At 35.1% G+C, this 21,914-nt stretch overlaps 2 protein-coding genes across 6 annotated transcripts in view; both read right to left on the reverse strand.

Annotated features, from left to right (window-relative positions):
• abat (4-aminobutyrate aminotransferase) overlaps nt 1-5,683 on the reverse strand; it is a 34,553-nt gene extending 28,870 nt beyond the window's left edge. The window contains exon 1 of one of the 2 annotated variants that reach the window (XM_067381884.1): nt 5,067-5,212. The gene's annotated coding sequence lies outside the window, so the exon portion shown is untranslated. Of the gene's footprint in view, nt 1-5,066; nt 5,213-5,424 lie in introns of those variants that run through there. The other variant, XM_067381883.1, reaches the window with a different exon arrangement.
• Nucleotides 5,684-6,896: 1,213 nt separating this feature from the next.
• On the reverse strand, nt 6,897-20,462 carry mettl22 (methyltransferase 22, Kin17 lysine). Of its 4 annotated transcripts, none has more exons than XR_010893460.1 (11): nt 19,801-20,462; nt 16,164-16,424; nt 16,025-16,065; nt 15,801-15,945; nt 11,944-12,015; nt 9,728-9,781; nt 9,357-9,437; nt 9,087-9,189; nt 8,317-8,350; nt 7,746-7,854; nt 6,897-7,461 (listed from the first exon to the last, which is right to left on the reverse strand). XR_010893460.1 is itself a non-coding variant. In XM_067373965.1 (11 exons), the coding sequence occupies exons 2-11, from the start codon at nt 19,904-19,906 to the stop codon at nt 7,429-7,431; spliced, it is 1,065 nt and encodes a 354-aa protein (XP_067230066.1). In that variant the 5' UTR covers nt 19,907-19,942; nt 20,276-20,462; the 3' UTR covers nt 6,899-7,428. The 4 variants fall into 4 exon arrangements, 3 of the variants coding, with proteins under 3 accessions (XP_067230074.1, XP_067230066.1, XP_067230082.1); XM_067373965.1 differs by lacking the exon at nt 8,317-8,350 and having other exon boundaries at nt 6,899-7,461; nt 7,686-7,854; nt 19,801-19,942; nt 20,276-20,462; XM_067373973.1 differs by lacking the exon at nt 8,317-8,350.
• Between the last annotated feature and the right edge of the window lie 1,452 nt (nt 20,463-21,914).

The raw sequence follows: 21,914 nt of genomic DNA on the forward strand, positions 1-21,914 counted from the left end.
ATGAGTGAGCATATGCTTAGGGAAGGAACAGCACGGTGCAAGAGTGCAATTATTATGCACAAAATGCTCTTAACAGGAAAAAACACTGCATGTTTCTGAAGCAATATTGTTCCTGCTTAGTTTAAATGTCATAGTTTCCATCACAGTCTGGACATGGAAAACCTGTGAATCAGTCTTCATGCTCTACTGAAAGGAAGCTTATGTGTTTGCCTGTCCAAAGGAATCAATTCATAGGGGAGAACTGGCCGCCCGCTGGACAGTATAGCAGACCCTCAGCATCTTTATTTATGTGCAGGAGAGGAGAAGCAGAAAGTGCATCTCTCTTGTGCTCCAGATCTGAGGACGCTTACGCAATTGAGGCAGCAGAAGCAAGAAAAATCCAGACGCTCCGTCTCTCAGAAGCATTCCAACCAGACGGCTCATCAACCGGATAGAACTGGTTCTGAAAATGTGTGTTACACAAGCCTGTTGTCATGCGCCTGTGATGATGCAGCAAGCAAAATGGGTTAAACTAGCTTGACAGCTGGGGGCAACAACTTGACTGATGGAGCTGATTTTCCTTTCTTGAGTAAAAGAGACTAATTTAATTTCATTGACTAATAGAGAGCGAAGAGCTGAGCGAATGCCGATGGGAAGAGGAGTGCGGATACATCTTTGAAATGTCAAAACAGTCTGGACACTGTCATCGAAAACTGTATTTAGATAATAATCAGGGGTCAACCAAAAGGAGTTTTATGCTGATCAAGGCTGCATTTATTTAACAAAAATACAGTAAAAACAGTAATAATGTGTGAAATATTATTTTAATTTATAATAACTATTTAATATTGTAATATATTTTAACATGGAATTTATTCTTGTGATAGCTGAATTTTCATTTTTTACAAAATCTTACCAGCCATAAACTTTTGAATGGTAGTGTACATTAGTTTTTTTTATGAAAATTTATAAAATTGGCTTTCTGTGACATTTAACACTTGTCTAGCTGGCTAACATAGATGTGGATTTGTCGAAATTGCATTGATCATAAACATTGTTTATGACATTGTGCATTGTTTTCCAGCTAAAGAGTGTTTATGAATTTATATTGGTCACTGAATACAGAAAAAAAAAAATCTAAATGCTTAAGGATCATTGATTAATAAGGTTTAAAAAAAAAAAAAACGTAACGGAGATAATAAAACCTCAAAATTAATTATAAGTATTAACAATAAGGTTATGTGGTTTTTATAATCAATTAACACTGCTTTTGTCATTTTTTACAAGATGGAAAAAATTTGTCATCAAAAACTTCATTTGGTTTAACCAAAAATTCAGTTTTACCGAATGACACTTTTGGTTATACTGAATGACAATATTTCCAAACCATGCTAACAGGCTGATATCTAGCTAGCTAGCAATAGGACAATCAAACATTTTATATTTAGTACAAGTTTTGAAAATATTACAACATTTTCCATGTTTTATAGCGGTTGTACAGAATGACCTGATGTTTCGGGACATAAGTATGATCAAGAGAAAACATGTATTTTTCATATAGTAAAGAGAGAGTTAGTTATTTTGCTTCAGGACCGTGTGGTCCTTTGCAGGTGTCTGAATGATGTCACATCCTGTCACATGATACTGACCGCATGACTTGATCCAAAATGATCACTTTATAATGGTTAATCTGAATGACATCAATGAAATTAATTTTTTTCAGACATTCTTTCTCATAAAGCAATGACTTCTACACATAATTTTAATACCATTTTGCACTATGTTGATATATGATGTTATAAAATCATGTAAGAATAAAAAAACATTACATTTATTACATTTTAAGATATTTTATTGACAAATTAAATGGCTGTATTGTATTGTATTTTCCAACTCCCCTACAGTTAAACAGTTGAGCCTGCTGCACTCATGGTACTGCAGCAAAGTTCCTTGATTATTACGCCAGAATGAGAGTATAGTTCCTAGCCATATCGGCCTAGAAAATCACAACTTTTCATTTTCCGTCAGTCTTAGTACACGATGTAACTACAGAAGAGTCAAGTTTTAAATAGGAAAAATATCTAAACTCTGTGGTCATTTTTGAGCGAGATGCTAACGGTCTAATCAGATTCAATGATCTATGCTAAGCTATGCTAAAAGTGGTACCGCCAGAACAATTTACTTCGAAAACGGTAAAACTCAACTGTTTAACTCTAGAGGAGTTGGAAAATGAGCCTATTTTCAAAAAAGTGGAGTGTTTCTTTAAACTGAATGACCTTTTGACACTTCAAAATACATTTATATGTAGTAAAATATAATTAAAACCTTTTGAATTTAATACAAGCGATCTAGTTGTACTACCTGACATACTTTTTTTTTTTTACATATTTTATTATTATTAAGGCATTTGGACAAAAAAAAAAAAAAAAAAAAAAAAAAAAGACCTGTCACATCATTGACCCATATATAGGAAAGGGAATTATACATTTGAACAACTGGCTGATTGTTCCCTAATAATCATAATATATGATTATGAGAGACTAGAAATCCACAACCACCATCAAGGTCCCATATGACAAACACAAACATTACATTAGGTTTCTAAGTTAATTTATCTGCTTATTTCCAGCATCAAAATCAAACCAGCACTCTAATCTGATTCTCTCTCAGCTAATCAATATTCATCAGGGGTCTCCGCATGGTCGCTATGCTGGAGGACCATTTCAAAGCGAACAATAGCCGCCTGTGCTGGATTACACAACTCCTAGCCGCCACCAATCCCTCTGCTCCTCTTCCTCACAGCTCAGAGTGTGAACCAAAGTCAGCGGTCCACGAGAGCAATGAGCAACCGCACCAAATGAAAACCATTTTTTAAATGCAAATTATTCTGCTGTTATGTAACACAGACTTGGGAGGGGCTCCCCTCTGAAAAGGAGCCAGATAACATCAGTAGAAGTAAGCAACAAGACATGAAAGAGTCTACAAAATACATCCTCAATACAAATATATGAAGCTCATTTTCAAACTTCAGAGAGATGACAGAACGAGATTAACCTATCGTAATTAACCAAAAAGATAGCGGAGAGACAGTTTTGGTTTGCACATTGTAAAATAATCATCATAATCCTGATCACCACCAAATGAACTTTGATCGTTGGCTAGTGATAACATCGAGCTCACTAAAGACACCGAGCTGTCAGTGAAGGATAAGAGCACGGTTCATTGCGCATAATGCTCATCACTAACCCCGTTAAAGCCTATTGGTAAACTTCATTACACCAATCCCCCTCTGCATGATTTAAACAGCCTATTAGGTCATGCAGAAGTCACTCTTCTTTGCTACACTCGCTCATATGACTATGGCACAAGATTTAAACCACTCACAAGATTTTCCTCTTTTTCATTAAAAAGATCATCTAGACTCTACTACTGAATATGAAAGGAGTCTAATAAAAAGAGTCAGTCAAAATCTGAGAGGTTATGTAGTTGAAATAGGCATTAAGAGTCTTTAATCATTCTCCGTAGCAAACGTACATGGAAAAGGGGGACATTCGAGGGGGATTGAGAAGGTAAACCCTCTGATAAATACCGTAAGACAGTTGCCAAGGGAACCAAGGAGAAAAACAATTGTACAACTGACCGTCTTTCTTGTCTGGATGACAGATCAACCTCTGTAGGGAAAAACTGTGGTGCTATTAAAAGGATAAATCTTAATTCAGAAGCAATAGGAAATGCCGAATAAGAAATGCATGGATGATTCGTTTAAAACAAAGCATGACATAGTATTGCAGGACTAACCACAACAAATGCATCTTGAAAATTGGACAGAGACTTGTGAAGCTCAGCGTCAGATGGGAAGACGCTATGAATAAAATGTCCCACATACTGCACTACATGTACAGACAAAGATGGGGAAACCTATACGTCATCCTATATGTGCCTTCAAAAACATTCGGCGTTCCTGAAAACTGCTCCACGAATGCTTACGCAGATCTTGTGCAATTTTTACAGAAAAAAGACTGCAAAAATGCTACAGTAAAAACCTGTTAATTGATAATTGACCTTACCATTTACAGCGAAAATTGTAAATGCTTTAACATTGCATTATGTGTCATTTTACTGTACATTTATGGTTTTTGGAAGTAAAAAAATAAAAATTACCACCATATAATTTATGGGAAATACAGTAAAAGGACATTCCCAGAAGTCCCTGATTGACACATCAAATTTGATTATAATTATTTTTACATGTACAGTAGGTACATGTACCATTTTAAGCCAAAACGACAATTTTGATACTTCGAGTAGTAAATTAAGATTAAATCAATAATGAAATATACGGTTAAAGTTATTAAATATACAGACACCATCAGGGAAATCATACTTTAGCTGTATTCAGTGTGCAAATCAAAGACATTATTGTAGGAGAGAGCACAAACAAGTCTAAAAATTATCATACTGGATGACAGTGTAAGCCAAGAGCAGCTGAACATGTAAACAACATTTCACATGGATGTTTTGGAAACACAACTTAGGAGAAATTCAACAGCAATGTACAACCTAGTAGCATATAAAAAGTCAACATATTTTATTATGAAAAATGGGGTTTCTTGTAACACAAAATTTAAGCGTTAAACAATCTTACTAAATATTAATAAACGAAACTGGCCTTTGGCCTTCTTCTTTGAGAAGTCTTAATACGAGTTTCTGCTAAACACAATGGTCCTATAGATCTCATATTAACGTATTATGGTTCAACTACAGGTCATCACTACAAAATTATTTTCTTATATAAATGCATAAAATATCTCTTGAATTAAGTTTGTTTTTCTTAACCCATTTCATGTTTTTCTTGCTGTAAGTATAAATCTAAAATTATGCAATTTCGTTTCTCTAGAAAATTGTAATACTGCAAAACAGGGCAAACATGCCGTTATGGACCTACTCAGCATGCTTAACAATAATAAAAACAACACTAAACGATTAAAACAAAGCTGTTATGAGATGCAATAAATGAGTGCATTTGGCTAATGTTGTTTTTATCAGTCTCAGTCTCAGAGCATAAGTAGCCACACATGAAAACTTACTGCACACAAAGCAGCTGGTGGAACTGAGAAGCAACAGTATCCGGTTGCGACTGGATCTGACCTGTCAAACGGTTCTGAGAGCGAGACGTATGGAGAGAATTGAACCGATGCAGCAGGCCGGTTCTACTGTCTCACAACGCTGCAGCGTTTCATAAGAGACGCGTCTTGCAAAACAAGATAACGTTAGCCATTGCATCAGTGTACAGCGAGGCATTCCTGCAGCGACACCTCTAATGCACGATAAACTTATGATTATGAATTACAAAAACAAACCGCGTGCTTATGCTCCGCGCTGCAGCGTCTCTTTCGGTACGCTGTTCGCTGCTGTAAAGACACTTAATGATATTTAAAGACTCACCTTTATGTTTTTTAGCTGTACGGGAAGTGATATCTAGCAGGTTCTTGGTGGAAGGACGAAAAAGAGACAGAAGAATGAAGGAGTGAGGTACACAGGCAGACTTTAAAACATCATTTGAAGTCTGGCCTTTTTCCCGAGAGGAGGGTTTTTTTGCTGGAGGATCCGCCGACTTCAGCCAATAGAGAGAGTCCTGCAGCTCCCGGAAATGTCAGCTCCCTTCTCTGAGCACAGCTGTGTACAGTCAGCACTTCATATTTCCCATAATGTAATCGAAGCTCCAGTATAGCAGGTTGTGATTCATTTCCGTGACTCGAATCTTTTGAATCAAGGTCGCTGTTCACCAAAAAGATTCGTTCACTTATTCATTTAGTGTATGCCAGTAGGTGGCGTTATGAGAGAGTTATTGAATCGTTCAACCGATTCCTTACGTTCACGACCGTCTTTCATTTAAAAAAAAAAAAAAATAGTTTTAAAATACTTTGCAAATACATAAAAAATACTTAATAAACAGATAATTTAAAGACATTTAATGTAAAAAAAGAGAAACAACAAGGAATAATATCCCCACTTCTTTCGATCATTTTGTCATAAATGATTCGTTTAGACTCGAATGGGACATGTTCGTTTAGTAGGTACAACCAATTAAATGCTTATTAACAGCCCATTCTCTAGGTCTATTGCTATAGTCAGTCTCAGCAGGGTGCATGAACGATTCATTTACTAAAGATTCGTTCAAAAACACCAACTCCACTAAAGATACATTTCTACCGTTTAGCCAACAATGCATATTTCACAATTTGTAACCAATGCCAATGCTACAGTCAGAGTGCACACAACATTACAAAAACTACATGAATTAAAAATAAAAATGCATTTAATTTCATTTGGCTGGGGAGAATATGAACATTAAGCTTTAAAGGGAACTTTAAAAGGTACTTTAAAGTATTTTAAATACATTAAAAGGTATTTTAAATACATTTCAAGTGATTGTATTCAGGCTGTCAGATTATGACATTAATATGACATTCATTTAGTCATCTGCTTTATGAGTCCTTTCCTAACTCTTGCACCTTCTAGTGTTCAGAGAGAGAAATACAACAACAGCACTGGCACTCTCCCTCTGTGATGTATATTTGCATAAAACTAGTAACTAGTAGTGTTTAGAAATTATATATATATATATATATATATATATATATATATATATATATGCACACACACATACGTTTGTTTTTGTGAATTGTGGGGACTTTCCATAGGCCGCAATGCATTTTATACTGTACAAACCGTACTTTCTATCCCCCTACCCTACACCTAACCCTAAACCTAACCTGGAAACTGTGCACACCTTTATTTTCTCACAAAAACATCACTTAGTATTTTTATTAATTCATTTACATTGTGGGGACCGGTGGCTGGTCCCCACGATGTAGGTGAACTCAGGTTTGTATTACATCGTGGACACACACACACACACACACACACACACACACACACACACACACACACACACACACACACACACACACACACACACACACACACACACACACACACACACACACACAGACACACCCCAACATATATGATGTTATGCATTTTTTCCATGCATGCAAGTGCAAATAGCTACAAAGAGCAACAGTTTAGGAGGTCATAAAAAGAAGATATATATTTGCATGGATGCTCTTCAGTCTTAAAATTTTTATTTGGTGAAATAAAAATTTGCAGTTTTGGCTTAGGTAATATTACACTACCTCAATGACAGTAAATTTGTTTGTTTTCAGCATTTCATAAAATGTGTCAACAATATAGTCCCTAAACTCTCCCAATAATCCTTTGAAAAACTTGCCACAAACTAACTCTAAAAATTAGAGCATATGATCAAACTAAGGACTTTGAATTTCACATTTAAGGAAAAAGGGAATTACAAAGACAGATTCACTCTGCAAACATTGTAAATCCTGGTGTTAAAAAAAATAACTTAAAAACCAGTGGTGTTACATATTAAAGTCTTTCTGCTGTCACCTTCCAAAGTTCCTGGAGAGGAGCAGAGGAGAGAATCATTAATGAAATACATTTTAAGAGTTAATTAGAACACAATTTACTACAAGCATGAACAGCTCCCTCTAAAGGCCCACATGGTCAACTACCATCATTTTTATTTTGATTTATAAATAAAATGATAATTGATTGATACTACTGTATGATATATGATACATTTTTTTTATATATAATTATAAATACAGACAAGTGCTTCTCACCAGCTGGTCAACCCTTTCATACTGAAAGAACTGTGGAAAGGAAATCTTCATAGGCTCTACCGTGAAATTCATCTTTCCATCTGTCATCTGCTGTAACTGGTCTAGGCAGTGGCGGAAATGATCATAAGCTTCACAAGACACGTCCATGTGTCGCAGAGTGAAGTTCAGTCTGAATCGGAAATACAGAAACCAAGAGGACAAGGTCAAGGTTTACAAGGTGTAACAAGAGGTCAAGGTTTTTCTTAGTTAGCACGACCCTGTTAGCCACTGCTGATGAATGCCATACCATTTTATTTAAATGTAAAAAAAAAAAAAAAATCAAGCAACATATAATAGTTAATATTTGATTATATTTACAGTAGATGTTTTTGCTAATATACACTGCGTTCCAAATTATTATGAATGTGACATATCAGTAAGATTTCAGTAGAATAAACATTCAGATTTACATTTTTCTAAGAAAATGTTTGTTTGTTTATTTATCCATGTCTTTTTAGATAACTGATATCAATCTCAGACAAAATAATTTGCCAGGTCTACTTAGGTCTATGGAAACCCTACTTAGACGTTGTTCCACATTATTAAAGGATTAGTTCACTTTCAAATTAAAATTTCCTGATAATTTACTCACCCCCATGTCACCCAAGATGTTCATGTCTTCCTTTCTTCAGTTGAAAAGAAATTAAGGTTTTTGATGAAAACATTCCAGGATTATTCTCCTTATAGTGACTTAAATGGACTCCAAACAGTTGAAGGTCAAAATTACAGTTTCAGGGCAGCTTTAAAGGGCTTTAAACAATACCAGACGAGGAATAAGGGTCTTATCTAGCAAAACCATCGGTCATTTTCAAAAAAAATACAACTGTATATACTTTATAAACACAAATTAATGAAAGAAAGAAAGAAAGACATCTTGGATGACATAAGGGGTGAGTAAATTATCAGGAAAAATGTATTTGAAAGTGAACTAATCCTTTAAGCAAGTCACAGTTCTCATGCAATACGGGGATGAAGAAAGATCTTTCTGAAGATGAAAAGCATGAAATGGTGCAATGTTGTGCAAAAGGCATGAAAACAACTAATATTGTATGAAAACTGAATGGAGATTATTGAACTATCATAAGATATGTGAGTGCTTTAAAGCACAGCAGAACTCGGTCAGATAAAGGCTTATTAAGGAAAGTTTCTGTCAAACAAGTTAATTGTATTAAAAGGGCAGCTATAATAAAAAGCCAGTGTTGAGCAGCAAACAGGTATTTGAAGTGTATACAAAATTATTTATTTTATTATTTATGTACTAATTATTTAATTTATTATAGTTATAATGATGAACATGAATGCTAACAAATGAGCTACAAGGATTCTTGACTTGGCTGGTGACATGTAATGGGCCATTCTGACCTCTTTTCTATGGAGATGTAGGTTGTGCTGGGGTGCCTCATGTTGCTGGAAAGTCTATATAGCGTTCTGAACAGAGCGTCTGTGAGGTCGTCATCGTAACACACTGAAGAGGAAGTACAAAACATCCTTAACAAATAACAAATTATTATCATTCAGGCTTTCATCATGCTCATTGAGTGCCTTCAGTTATTCATTCATTATGTTAATACTCTCTCTCCAATTTGTGGTAAGGCATTGTATAATTATATAAAGCACTCCTGGCAAATGTACCATCTGCTGCCATCAAAAATGTGGTATTATCATGTAAGTCTGCTACTTCTGCGTCAGTCCAACAGAACTCCAAATCAGCATCTGGGGAGAGAGGACATATTAGGTGAAATGAGACGACAACCACATGTTGGCTTTCATGTGGTTGTCCTATTTCTCAAGTCAGCATCACTGGTATTATAAGTGTGAGAAAGCCCTGTGTACTGTACTCTGTCAACTGCCCTTAGATGCACTCTACTTCCCACTTAGAAATGGATTCTACAGGAGGTGAGGAAGATTGCACAGCTCTAATAGACACAGCTGGTTACAATCTCAAGTCTGGCATTCATCTACACCAATTAGCATCTCACACCTGATTTTCCTTGAATTCTTACCTGTGCAGAAATCATCTGCCATCCAGTCCAGCTGCCGCACCCTTATTTCACTGTCTGTTGGATGTATAGAAGGGAAATCGAGGATGAAGGAAAGAAAAATAGCATCAAATTTTCATATTTGTATGAAATACATTTAAGACAATTACACTTTAAGCATTTATGGAAACCAGGAGTGATGGTTTGAATAAAATGGCAGACCAATTTGATTACATCAATGATCTCATGTTTTTACCTGACAGACTATCCTTTACACATATGATGTTGTTGACATTTACACTTGTTTATATATTAAGACAGAGAACATTATGTGAATAAATGAGCTCTTTCCAGCATGAAACCGATCCATATAACTTTGCCATGTGTGTTGCACAGTGATACTTGTGCATGGCATCCAGTTAGCTGTATTAGTATTTATTTTTTGCCCCTTTAGACTTTATTGCCCCCTCCCAACACTTTTGTATATTTAAATATTATTTCATAATAATTAATGTATTTTATTTATTGTATTGATAATTAACTAACTGTATTGTCTGAAACATCAACCGTAAACTAAGTTCATGACTTTTTAAAACTACCAGAGAAGTTAAAGGTGCCCTAGATTCAAAAATTGAATTTACCTCAGCATAGTTGAATAACAAGAGTTCAGTACATGGAAATGAAATACAGTGAGTCTCAAACTCCATTGTTTCCTCCTTCTTATATAAATCTCATTTGTTTAAAAGACCTCAGAAGAACAGGTGAATCTCGACATAACACTGACTGCTACATAACAGTGGGGATCATTAATATGTACGCCCCCAATATTTGCATATGCCAGCCCATGTTCAAGGTATTAGACAAGGGCAGCCAGTATTAACGTCTGGATCTGTGCACAGCTGAATCATCAGACTAGGTAAGCAAGCAAGAACAATAGCGAAAAATGGCAGATGGAGCAATAATAACTGACATGATCCATGATAACATGATATTTTTAGTGATATCTGTAAATTGTCTTTCTAAATGTTTCGTTAGCATGAGCGAGCTCTTGTGGCGTGGAGCATGAGATTTAAAGGGCCACACACCCTGAATCGGCTCATTTATAATGATGCCCCAAAATAGGCAGTTAAAAAAATGAATTTAAAAAATCTATGGGGTATTTTGAGCTGAAACTTCACAGACACATTCAGGGGACACCTTAGACTTATATTACATCTTTTTAAAAAAAGTTCTAGGGCACCTTTAAATGTCATATTCTGCAATAAAACATCACTTTTTAGCACAGTCGTGGCCTAATGGTTAGAGAGTCAGACTGGTAACCCAAAGCTTGCGAGTTCAATTCTCAATACTGGCAGGAAATGACTGACGTGTCCTTGAGCAAGGCACCTAACCCCCATTCGCTGATGTGTGTGTCCAAGGTTTGCAGTGTGTGTGTGTGTGTGTGTGTGTGTTCACTACTGACTACTCCTAATGTGTGTGCACTAACTTGGATGGGTTAAAGGTGCAGTAAGCAATTTCTGAGAATTGCTGTTGATATTTGAAATCACCAAAACAAACACGCCCCTACCCAAAAGGATCACTCCCCTACAAGTGTGTTTTGGTGCTCGGTCCAATCCACTTTCAACACTGTTTCTCAAAAATCGCTTACTGCACCTTTAAATGCAGAGGACAAATTCTGAGTATGGGTTACCATAGCTACTTGGCCTTCACATGTCACACTCACTTTCATTTTACGACTTACAGCTTGAAGCACCTAGTGTGTACTTTACATCCCAAGTGAAGTAAGAACTTCTGAATGGATACTGCAAATCTACACAGAATATCTTAAAGACTATAGTACAAACTATCAAGGACACCTAGCAACCTTTTGCAAGGTTATGCACCACTTTCGATTTCTTCAGAAAATGTAAAAATCTACTTTTACCTTATTACCTTTGGTTAAAGACTTTGGTTGTAGCCCTGATCAAACACATAAATCCGAAAATGAACTAAAGAAATAATTTTCATAGGAACCATTAGCATTTTTTACAAGCTTCTTTCACAGTCCTGCTGTGTCAACCTGTATTTCTCTAAAGAACTGGCTTGTTTACACAATTACAGAGGCACTAAACCAAGGAGCACATGGCACAGGTGCTCTGCCAGAGGAAGTACTCCTTTCTAATGACACACATTATCAACATGAAAAGCTGCTGTTAATGAGAGAACTCTGCATGAAATCCTGACATGGTGTTAATGTTTACCTTGGGGTTCAAAGTGCTGCTTGTTGAAAGTCACATTTCTCTGACACATGCTCAGAAGGTCTTCACCAACATCTGCAAATCACAAAGAGGTTTTCATTAGTGAGCTAAAGGTGAAAAAGCCTTCATCCGTCAAAACAAGCTTTATCTTCTGAAGCCAATCACAAAGCTAAAATGTTTTGAAAAGAACTATGACTAATTCACACATTGATTCAGTTTAAAAGACTACTAAAAAGAAAGAGATTATACTATTAGACTAAATGGGACTGAAAAAGGAGAAAACAGATTAGTGTCTTGTTATATAATGATAGTTACATTATATAACACTGACATGCTAATGTGTTCAAGTACCATTGGTGTAAAATTAAAAAGACAAAATGAAAGGTTTGATAAAGTCCATTAGTCAACGTGTGGACATGGCCATGGGCAACCTGACTCACCATGTTTAAAAAGTCCTAAACTTCGATAAGGCGTTAGTTTACAGAGACTAGCATTTGGGGATTTTGGTAGAAGTGAATTCTCCATACCTATACTTATCTTTTGTGTTTACGTCACTTACGTTTCTATTTAGCAGACAATAGGTATGCACAATATACAGGTTAAATATCAGTTTTCAGACAATATTGTTTTTACATTTGGACAGCCAGCAATTTCTACAATAACATCTACAACGTGCCTGTGTGTGATTTGTTCTGCAGTCTTAGCCGTCTATTAGTAGACTCTTTTAAGATAATACTGTTGTTTATTGTCTACACCAAGCCTTTCTGAGCTCTTTTCTCTTTAAAACCACGGCTCTATCTACTCCATGGGTCTGGGAACATCAATCCATACAGACAAACAGGGCTCTAGTAAGTGACATTTTTTCCAAGGACACTTGCTTGTATTACAAAGACTTACGGAAAACAAATCAAATTAATTAAATGGCAGCAATCATCAGAAAAAAGCAACAATATAGCAATAACTGCTTTCACACCACAGCCTAGGCCTGTCGCAATAATCAATATATCGACTTATCGCGCAATACATGTACATGACCTCAATAATTTTTGGTGACACAATATATCGCCCATTATGTTTAGATTATAATGAATGTCACCAACATTTTGCCAATCATGCCATCATCTGCAGTTCCTACACAGAGCAGTCATCGACAGATGAAAAAAAGGTGTTATTTGAGGCGTCATAGTGTTTTCCTGACAACTACAGACAGTTTGGAAGAACAAGTCCAAATGCTCTCGATTTCAAAGCCGCAATTCACTGTTCCCTGAAAATATAAATGTCTTTGTTCATACAAGGTCAGGGAAAAATCTGTAAATGGAAGATTTACAGTTTTTTATTTAGAATATTACATTTTTTAATCCTTAATTTCCATGATCTAAAGAATTAAATGGTTGTTGTCATTTGAAAGTGTGTAGGCCTACTTACATTATTATGCTGTTATATTATGATTATATATTCAGTGGCATAAAATGGTCTTAAAATGACAATAATATTGTTTATCGCAATTATTTCTGGAGCAATATATCGCACAACAAAAAGTAGCTATCGTGACAGGCCTACCACAGCCAAAAGTGTTTTGAGGGTTTTCTTGCCACTAAATGGATACTGTCCATTGTAAGAATGCTACTAAACCATCCTTTGACAAAGATGGATTTTCAACTTAATGTGTTAACCATTTGCAATTATTTAATTTTCAAAATGAAAAATATTAATTTTGTTGCTTTTTAAATATTACAAATGTTTTCACATGTTTTTGAAGTAATATTGTGTAATATTATTACAATTTTATAGTAATGGTTATTACTATATTATTATTAGTAAATTCTTATACAATATTATTATTATTTTTTTAATTAAACTGTAATTTATTCATGTTAATCAGTCTAATATTCTGACTTGGTGCTCAACAAATATTTCTTATTAGTTCAAAAGTACAGCAATTGTTTTTTAAAAATAAACTTTTGTCTCTTCTGTCGATTATTGTAATCCTACTATTCTGGCTAGTTTTGAGCCACTTCCCTTTTGCCACTTAACTGACATAATCTTTATCATATAAAACTTATATCATATTCTTTGGACCCTCTTCCTGCATCTCTAGGGAAGTGCTGGACACTATTGGACCATGTATACAGTTAATAGTTGTCTTATTAATGGCTGTGTTCCATTCTTTTTTAAACATGCAGTGATACAGCCAGTGCATAAAAGGGCTAATCTGGACCTATTAGTTACTAATTATCGTCCCATTTCAATTTTTCTTTTCTTTCTAAGGTACTGAAGTTTTTTTTTTTTTTTTTCTCTCTCCTCCTTTTTGAAGAAAAAATAAATATCAGACAGGTTTCAGTCAGGTTTTGGTGGACAATATAGTACAGAATCTACTCTTTTCAAAGAGTTGAATGATCTTTTACTAAGTATTGATTCCAGTGTCATTCTGGGTTTTTTGGACCTTAGTGGAGCCTTCAACACAATTGATCATTCAATTCGTTTGAAATGTCTTGAGCAGTATGTTGGAATTAGGAGATCAGCTTTAAATTGGTTTTCATCCTATCTTAAGGGAATAGCTTTTTCAGTAGCTATTGAAAACCTCCTCCTTATCTGCTGCTTGAACACGTGGTGTGCTGCAGGGTTCTATTCTAGGTTCCGTTTTATTCTCCCTGTATCTGATTCCATTAGCCAATATTTTTTGTAAACATCAGATTTCATATCATTGTTTTGCAGACGATATTTAGCTTTACCTTTCACTAAAATCAGACATTTTCTCCAGTTATTGTTCGACTGTTTAAGCAATGTTAAATGCTGGATGGCAGAAAATGTTCTTCAATTGAGCAACTCCAAAACTGAAGTGTTAGTTTTTGGTCCATCCAAACATACAAATATCCATTTTAAGTCTCAAGTTCTCAAGTAAGAGTCATTTATGACATGCAAATTTGATAAACACATAAATTTAGTTGGTAAATCAGCATTTTTTTTCAGCAAAATTAAATCTTTCCTTCCATTCAAGTACTTAGAAACTGTTATTCATGCATTTATTTAACTATTGCAATTCATTCAATTTAGGGGTTTCTCAATCTTGTCTTTCTTGCCTCCAGTTGGTCCAAAATACTGCAGCCAGACTTTTAAAGGTACTAGGAAGAGGGAAAGTATCACATCTGTATTAGCTAGTTTGCATTGGCTCCGGTTGAGTATATAATCCAGTTAAAGACTTTATTGTTTGTTTAGTCCTTCAGTCCTTGAATGGTTCAGCACCAGATTATTTATCTGATCTTCTTTCTTACCATTAGATCAATAGGTCTTTGAGGTCATCTAATACCCTGTTGCTGTCTGTATCTAGACACGTTTCAAATTTAAGGGGGGATTGTGCATTTTCGGTGGTTATGGAATAGCGTGCCCTCATACTTCCGCTCTCCTATACTCCTTAGGCCAAGTTTTTAAATCTTGTCCTAAAACATATCTTTTTAAGTTAGCTTATGAATTAGATTAACAAGTTCAAGAGGTCATAATGTAAGGAATGATTGTACTCGATTGTCTTGTTTTGTGTTATATGTTTTTATTGCTATTACTCTAACTTTCTTGCTTGTGCAACACTTTGTTCAGCCCTGCCATTATGAAATGAGCTATAGAAATAAACTAACCTTGATGAAAAAAGTAATTTGTTTATATAAAAAAATCTTACTGGCTCTAAACTGTTTTAACGGTAATCAATATTTGTTTAATTTAAAGTTTTTATACATGAAAATATGTAACAGCCTTTAGCAAGGGAATTATCAGCATGTACAATCCCTGATCTGTTATTCTCTACTTCTGCCTGGTTTAAAATTAACTTTTTTATTTAAATTACTTGAACAACTCAATTACATCACCACCTGTGCAGTACACCGTTTTGGCCACCATTGCCATGACAATGCTGGTCAGTCCTGTTCCAGCTCCAAGCTCAAGGACAGTGGCGCCTTTGAACATGCTTGCTTGTGACAGGATGAAATCAGCCAGTAGGAAAGCACCACGCCAGATCTGCAATGAGAAATGACAACTTCGAACAGTGCAGACGAGTAGACGTACTGCATAATTACCCATTCGCCTCTGTCCTCACCTGTTTTCCTACATCCTCCAGAGGCGTCGCCATAGTATGCTCTGTTTAAAACACAATTAAAGACATGCAAAGTGTTTAAAATCACACAATCTGACAAAACAACCCATTAGATAACACAAATCTCTAATGCAACCCTCACCAATCTTAATGAAGTCACAGGCACCATCCTCCTCCTCAGAATCTTCATCCTGGTCGGTCAGCGTCACTGCAGATTGACTGAGGATAATAGGACATACTGGATCCCTGTTATAGGTGGCGCATCTGGGCCTCCTCACCACATCCAGGTCCCCATCTTCATCCCGAGGAACATTTGATGCATCAGAGTTCTCATGGACAGGCGAATCACAGCTTGAGTCCTTCTCATCGTAATCCCGCAGAATCCTAATCTTCGAAGTGAAGACTAGAAGTACAGATGCAAATCCATTTTTAGATATACAAATGGTGTGAACTCACTGATATAACTGGCTTAGAACAGTCACACCAGCCAGATATGAACAGATATGTGATTTCTGCCTTTTCTGTAGCGGTAATAACCATACATGTGTCTGTTTGATGCCATTTGACTGGAATATTGATCCAGTTTCTAAGAAAAGAGTCTCTATAACATTTAGACAGATTTTTTTTTTTTAGAAATGACAAGAAAGAAAAAGGCACCTGAAAAATGACAACACATACTTTTTAAATCTGTTTTTATAGGTCCATTTATAATGTTAGTCAAGATTTCTTGAAACCAAACTGACATAATTACATTTTACAAAACCATTGTTTGGCCTTCAAAGATTTTTTTATTTTTTTTGACTATTGTAAATTTAAAGGTTTATTTTGTTTATACGTTACCTTTTCAAAAGTTTGAGGTCAGTAGATTTTTTAATGTTTCTGAAAGAAGTCTCTTATGCTCACCAAGACTTTTATTTGAAATTAAAATAATAATATTTTGAAATTAGTAACTTAAAATAACCTTTCTATTTTAATATGTAATTTAAAATGTAATTCATTCCTGTGATGGCAAAAGCTAAATTTTCAGCATCATTACTCCAGTCTTCAGTGTCACATGATCCTTCAGAAATCATTCTGATATGATGATTTGATGCTCAAGAAACATTTATTATTATCAATGTTAAAACAGAAATCTGTAGATTTTTTAAAAAAAAAATAAAAATTATTTACTGTTACTTTTGATCAATTTAATGCATCACTTCTTAATAAAGGTATTAATTTATTTGAAAAAAAAAAAAAATTCTTACTGATCCCAAACTTTTGGTTGTATGCATAATTACATGATTAAATTATTATATGTATTTATTAGGTCTTTAACAATAAATTGTGTCACAATATATCGTAATACAAAACTGCAACAATATGTATCGTGGATAGTGACAATATGTGTTGTGTATAGTTAACCCAAAATGAAAATTACTGTGTGAGAAAAATTTACAGAGTTGTAGTGTCATTACTACTACTACACTAAACTACTATATATAATTTTGAATATAATGTATAATAATGCAATGGGGAAATATTTGTGGGTCCTGACAATGCCAAATGTCTTATGTTACCAGTAAAAAAGTGGTCTACATTATTTTAAATATATCTAGTTAATGACAGAGCGCAAGCATATTCATATTTTTTTCTGTATTTTCAGCTTCAGAATTGTGAATATTTTTATTCTGGTATCAACACTGTCCTGTGCATTGGGTTACCAGCACCAAGTCCAAGCCTATTCATTTCCACTCCCAATGTAATACCAAATTTAGCATTTTAGTTAATTTCTTTGTTATCCTTTTACCATATGTCTTGAAGAATTGCAATAATATTGTATTGTGAGTTCAGTATCGTGATTTCTATCGAATCGTGATATGAGGGTATCATTACACCCCAAGTATTTAGCGTTGTTTTTCCCTGAACCACATTAATTCAAAGAATACTGCATCCAAATGTACTCCAATACAGATAACTTGGAAAACTTGACAACAAAACAACATGAGCATGGACAGATAAAAGAAATATTAGGCATGGGCTTGGACCAATGACATAATGTGGAGTTCAAGACTGAAACTTTGGATGGGAAAGAGTGAAGCTTAAAAATCAATGTGGATTATTTGTAATTACAGGCAATGTACTTTGGTAAAAAGTGAGATTGATAGAGAAATTATGGGAACAGAACTTTGCAACACAAGTTTAAAATGGAGCTTTCTGGCTAATGGTGTCCGCACAGCATGCATCTTATTATTTAAGAGCAGAACCGTAAAGTTAGGTTTTTCAGTGTCAGCTCCAGTCAAGCGTTGTTAAGGTCACCTCATTTCTGCTGTTCGAAATCAAGTGCTTTTGTTTTTCTAAGAATAGTGATAGGTTGTGTTTGGTATAATTTCAGCTTCATTTGAGCCTATAGCTGCTCAGGTGAGGATAATGAATTACACCCTATTCAACTGCACTCATGGTCACATCAGGGGTTTAAAGGCCAGAATAGGCCACCCAGCAATGCTGTTCATTTCGCAGCATTGAAACCTTTTTTTTCTTGCGGTGATAAATGTGTGCCCTGCCATTATCAACCCAGAAAAAAAAAATACTTTGCTGTAACACTGGAACAAATTGATGGCCACATAAGAAAACCCTAGGTTACTTTATGGTTATGCATGTGTATGTGTGTGTGTGTGATTATAAATCTGAATTAAGTTCAAAGGCTAATAACTTTCTAAAAGGTATTAGAGTTGCACAATTAATCATTAAAAGATCATTGTGATTTCGATTCAAACACCCATGCAATCTCTCTATGTCTATTAAACTTGACAAAATCACACCGGAACATTTAAGGGTGTGTTGTCCTTGCCGCTGACCCAGAGAGAGCAGCTGTCATGAATAGGTATGAAACAGCTTTTATAATTGGATATAAACACTTATGTCTATGGAAGCGATCAAAATGGAGAGAATCACATTTTGAAAATAACATGGGGCTTCAAATAAGGATTTTGTCGATTACATGGTTACGCTACCAGGTGGCGACAATGCCAGATTTTTGATTTTGTTAAAAATAGTGATGAAAGCCAAAATATTAAATGTCACAAATTTATATTTACTGTCTGTTCAGAATTGTGGGAGAATCCCAATCTCTGTTTGAAAAAAAAAAAAAAATATGTGATTCTCGATTTATCCAGAATTGTGCAGCTCTACTTTGTATACAGGGAAAGATTAACAGTCAGTGTGTAAGTACTTATGGCACACATGGAAACCAAATGAACAGGGATCAAGGCTATGAAGACAAAAGGTTACAGGTTATTATAAACTCTCATACGTGAAATACAGAGCACTGCTATGAAATTACCATTTGTAATCATGCAAAAGTAAGTGTAAAGTGATGAAAAAAACAAAAAAAAAAAACAGAAAGAAAAGCAAGAAATAGCAAGAATGAAAAATGAAACATGGTGTAAAATTAATAGCAATGTTCAGAATACCATACTAACATGCACCTACATATGCAGTATTTAGTATACTGTGCACAGTATGCATATTAAACAGTATGCATAAAAAACCTGGGAAAACCCACCACATTATCCTTCAGAAAATCATTATTTTATGCTGATTTGGTCTTCATAAATCATAATTGGATCTTTATAAAATATATAGCTGTCTTTTAAGTATGAGGATGGGGGTCCCTCAGACGAGGATGATCATGTGTGAGTTTGTGACATGTAAAAGATTGAAAATCCCTGCAGTAAGTAGTTAGTATACATTCAAAACAGAAGCAATAATATGCATAGATGTCTCACAGCTCTCCTTACCTGGCTGTCCTACGCCATTGAGTCTCTTCATGAGATGGCAAGCGTTTGGTAACAGCAGGTGCACATCAGACAGAACAGTGTCACTTCTAAATGTGACTTGGTCCATGACCACCCCTGCATAGCACTCTATCAAGGACGAGCTCTGGGGAACAGGGCAATTTCATTCAAATACCTCATCATCCTTCCCACTTGGAGAGAAAAGAAGTACTTTGATATTCTACATGAATGGAAAACTATTTTAAGACAGAGCTACACTAAAGGCAATAAGCAAGTCATCTGGTCAAGGTTTCAGACCACTTGAGACTTTTGAGTTTATAGAGCTTTTTGTTTGAGCTCGATTGAATACGATTAATCTTTCCCAAGCAGAAATATCTCAAAGTGGGCGTGACCATGCGCTCAAGACTCTCGCTTTCTTTATGACCTTTAAAATGTTTGGGTTAACCGGGAAGCTAAACAGAGTGTAGCTGATATTTACCGAGTAGCTGACGAGGAGTTTACATATTTTTGTAGTGTAGTCAAGTGCATTAGATCATACCAAACTATGAGCGTAATATGATGAGATATCTTAGCTTACGAGAGGTTAGACTAAGTGTTACATTAAAAGCAGACCGTGTGTGTAAAACCGGTCTGAAAACAGTTCCACAGCAGAACGCGCACTGAAAAGTCATATTATGTCAGTTTCATTTGTAATAATATTGTATTATTATGTGGCACATTTACAGGAAGATTTATATTATTATCAAATGTTTTTACAATGTTTGTTTTTATGTTAGTTATTAGCTATAATAAGTATTATTGATTATGTTGATATAAGTATTACTATAATAATATTTGTTATTGATAAAAATAGTAGCATTATTTTAAATTAATGATAAAATACTTAGGGTTTGAATGCAATTAGCCTATGACCACACAACCTAATTCAATTTCATTTTTTATTAGGCCTAATAGCCTATTATTTTTATTATTTGGCACATTTATAAACAAAACGATTGTATAGAGTGCCTGAGTGCCCCAGGGATGACATGTTTTTGTAGGCCAACCTGGAAGTTAGCGGCGCGCAGGTTCCCTCGTTTGAAAGCCTATGCATTTTTCCCATAGACTTGTGGAAAATCGCAGAAAATAATCTCTGTGTTTAACAAAGGGTTATGACACTTACATGTTTTGTCTATCAAGATAATCTTTACAAGTGAACACAACATTTATAGATTTTGAAGCCTAAATAAAGTCGTCAGATATAAAAGGCTAACAGTAGGCTATAAACGGACTACAGCACACCATGGTCGCGGATCAACGTCGTCACCACCAAGCGTCCTCAAACTTAATTTAGAAAACAACTCTATTTAAAAACATGCTAATTATGATCTGTGCTGTGTATGAATACTTATCCACGTTTTCATGAGAAATGCTGTCCAAATGTCCCGTTTTTAATGATGACGTCTAAAGTCCCCTCCAAAGGAAGTAGTTCAAAAAACAAAACAAGTGGGTTATAACTGGTGTGTTTTATATCATAGATCAAAACGTGAAAGTATTTAGAGGCTTTGTTAACCACAGACCTTATTTCAGGTGATTTAGCAAAAACCCATAAAAAAAACCCCATAGGAACCGGAAGTCCAAAAATGCTAACTCGCTTCCGGGTTTTGCCTACAAAGGCCTACTATCAAATGGTTTTACGTTGTTTTTTTATTATATTATTTATTTATTTATTGAAATAGGAATAATTAATACGTTTCTTAATTAAAAAAAAAATTAATAAAAAAAAATGGTTAAATTTTAATGGGGATTTTTTTATCGTAGAGGAACAGAAACCTGCCTAACAACTGACTGATGGGGTGATCTGAAAGAGTGTTTACCAATCAAATTAATTCAGAGATCCCTGTGGTAATAATCTGACACAAACAAACAAAGGTTTGCATACGCTTACTAATGAGATAGGGGAGATTATTGCAATCACGTCTGTGACTAATCACGTTTGCATTTTTTAGTCACCAGCGTTATTTATTTATCTGTGCCACAGTTCATAGTCAATCAAAGAGAGAGCGCGCGCATCTGAAAGTGGACCACACTGCCCTCTTGCTGTACAATCACCCTACAGTAGCTGTCAATGGATAAAC

This window comes from Chanodichthys erythropterus, chromosome 3, assembly GCF_024489055.1.
Source record: "Chanodichthys erythropterus isolate Z2021 chromosome 3, ASM2448905v1, whole genome shotgun sequence".
Classification (NCBI taxonomy): Eukaryota; Metazoa; Chordata; class Actinopteri; order Cypriniformes; family Xenocyprididae; genus Chanodichthys; species Chanodichthys erythropterus.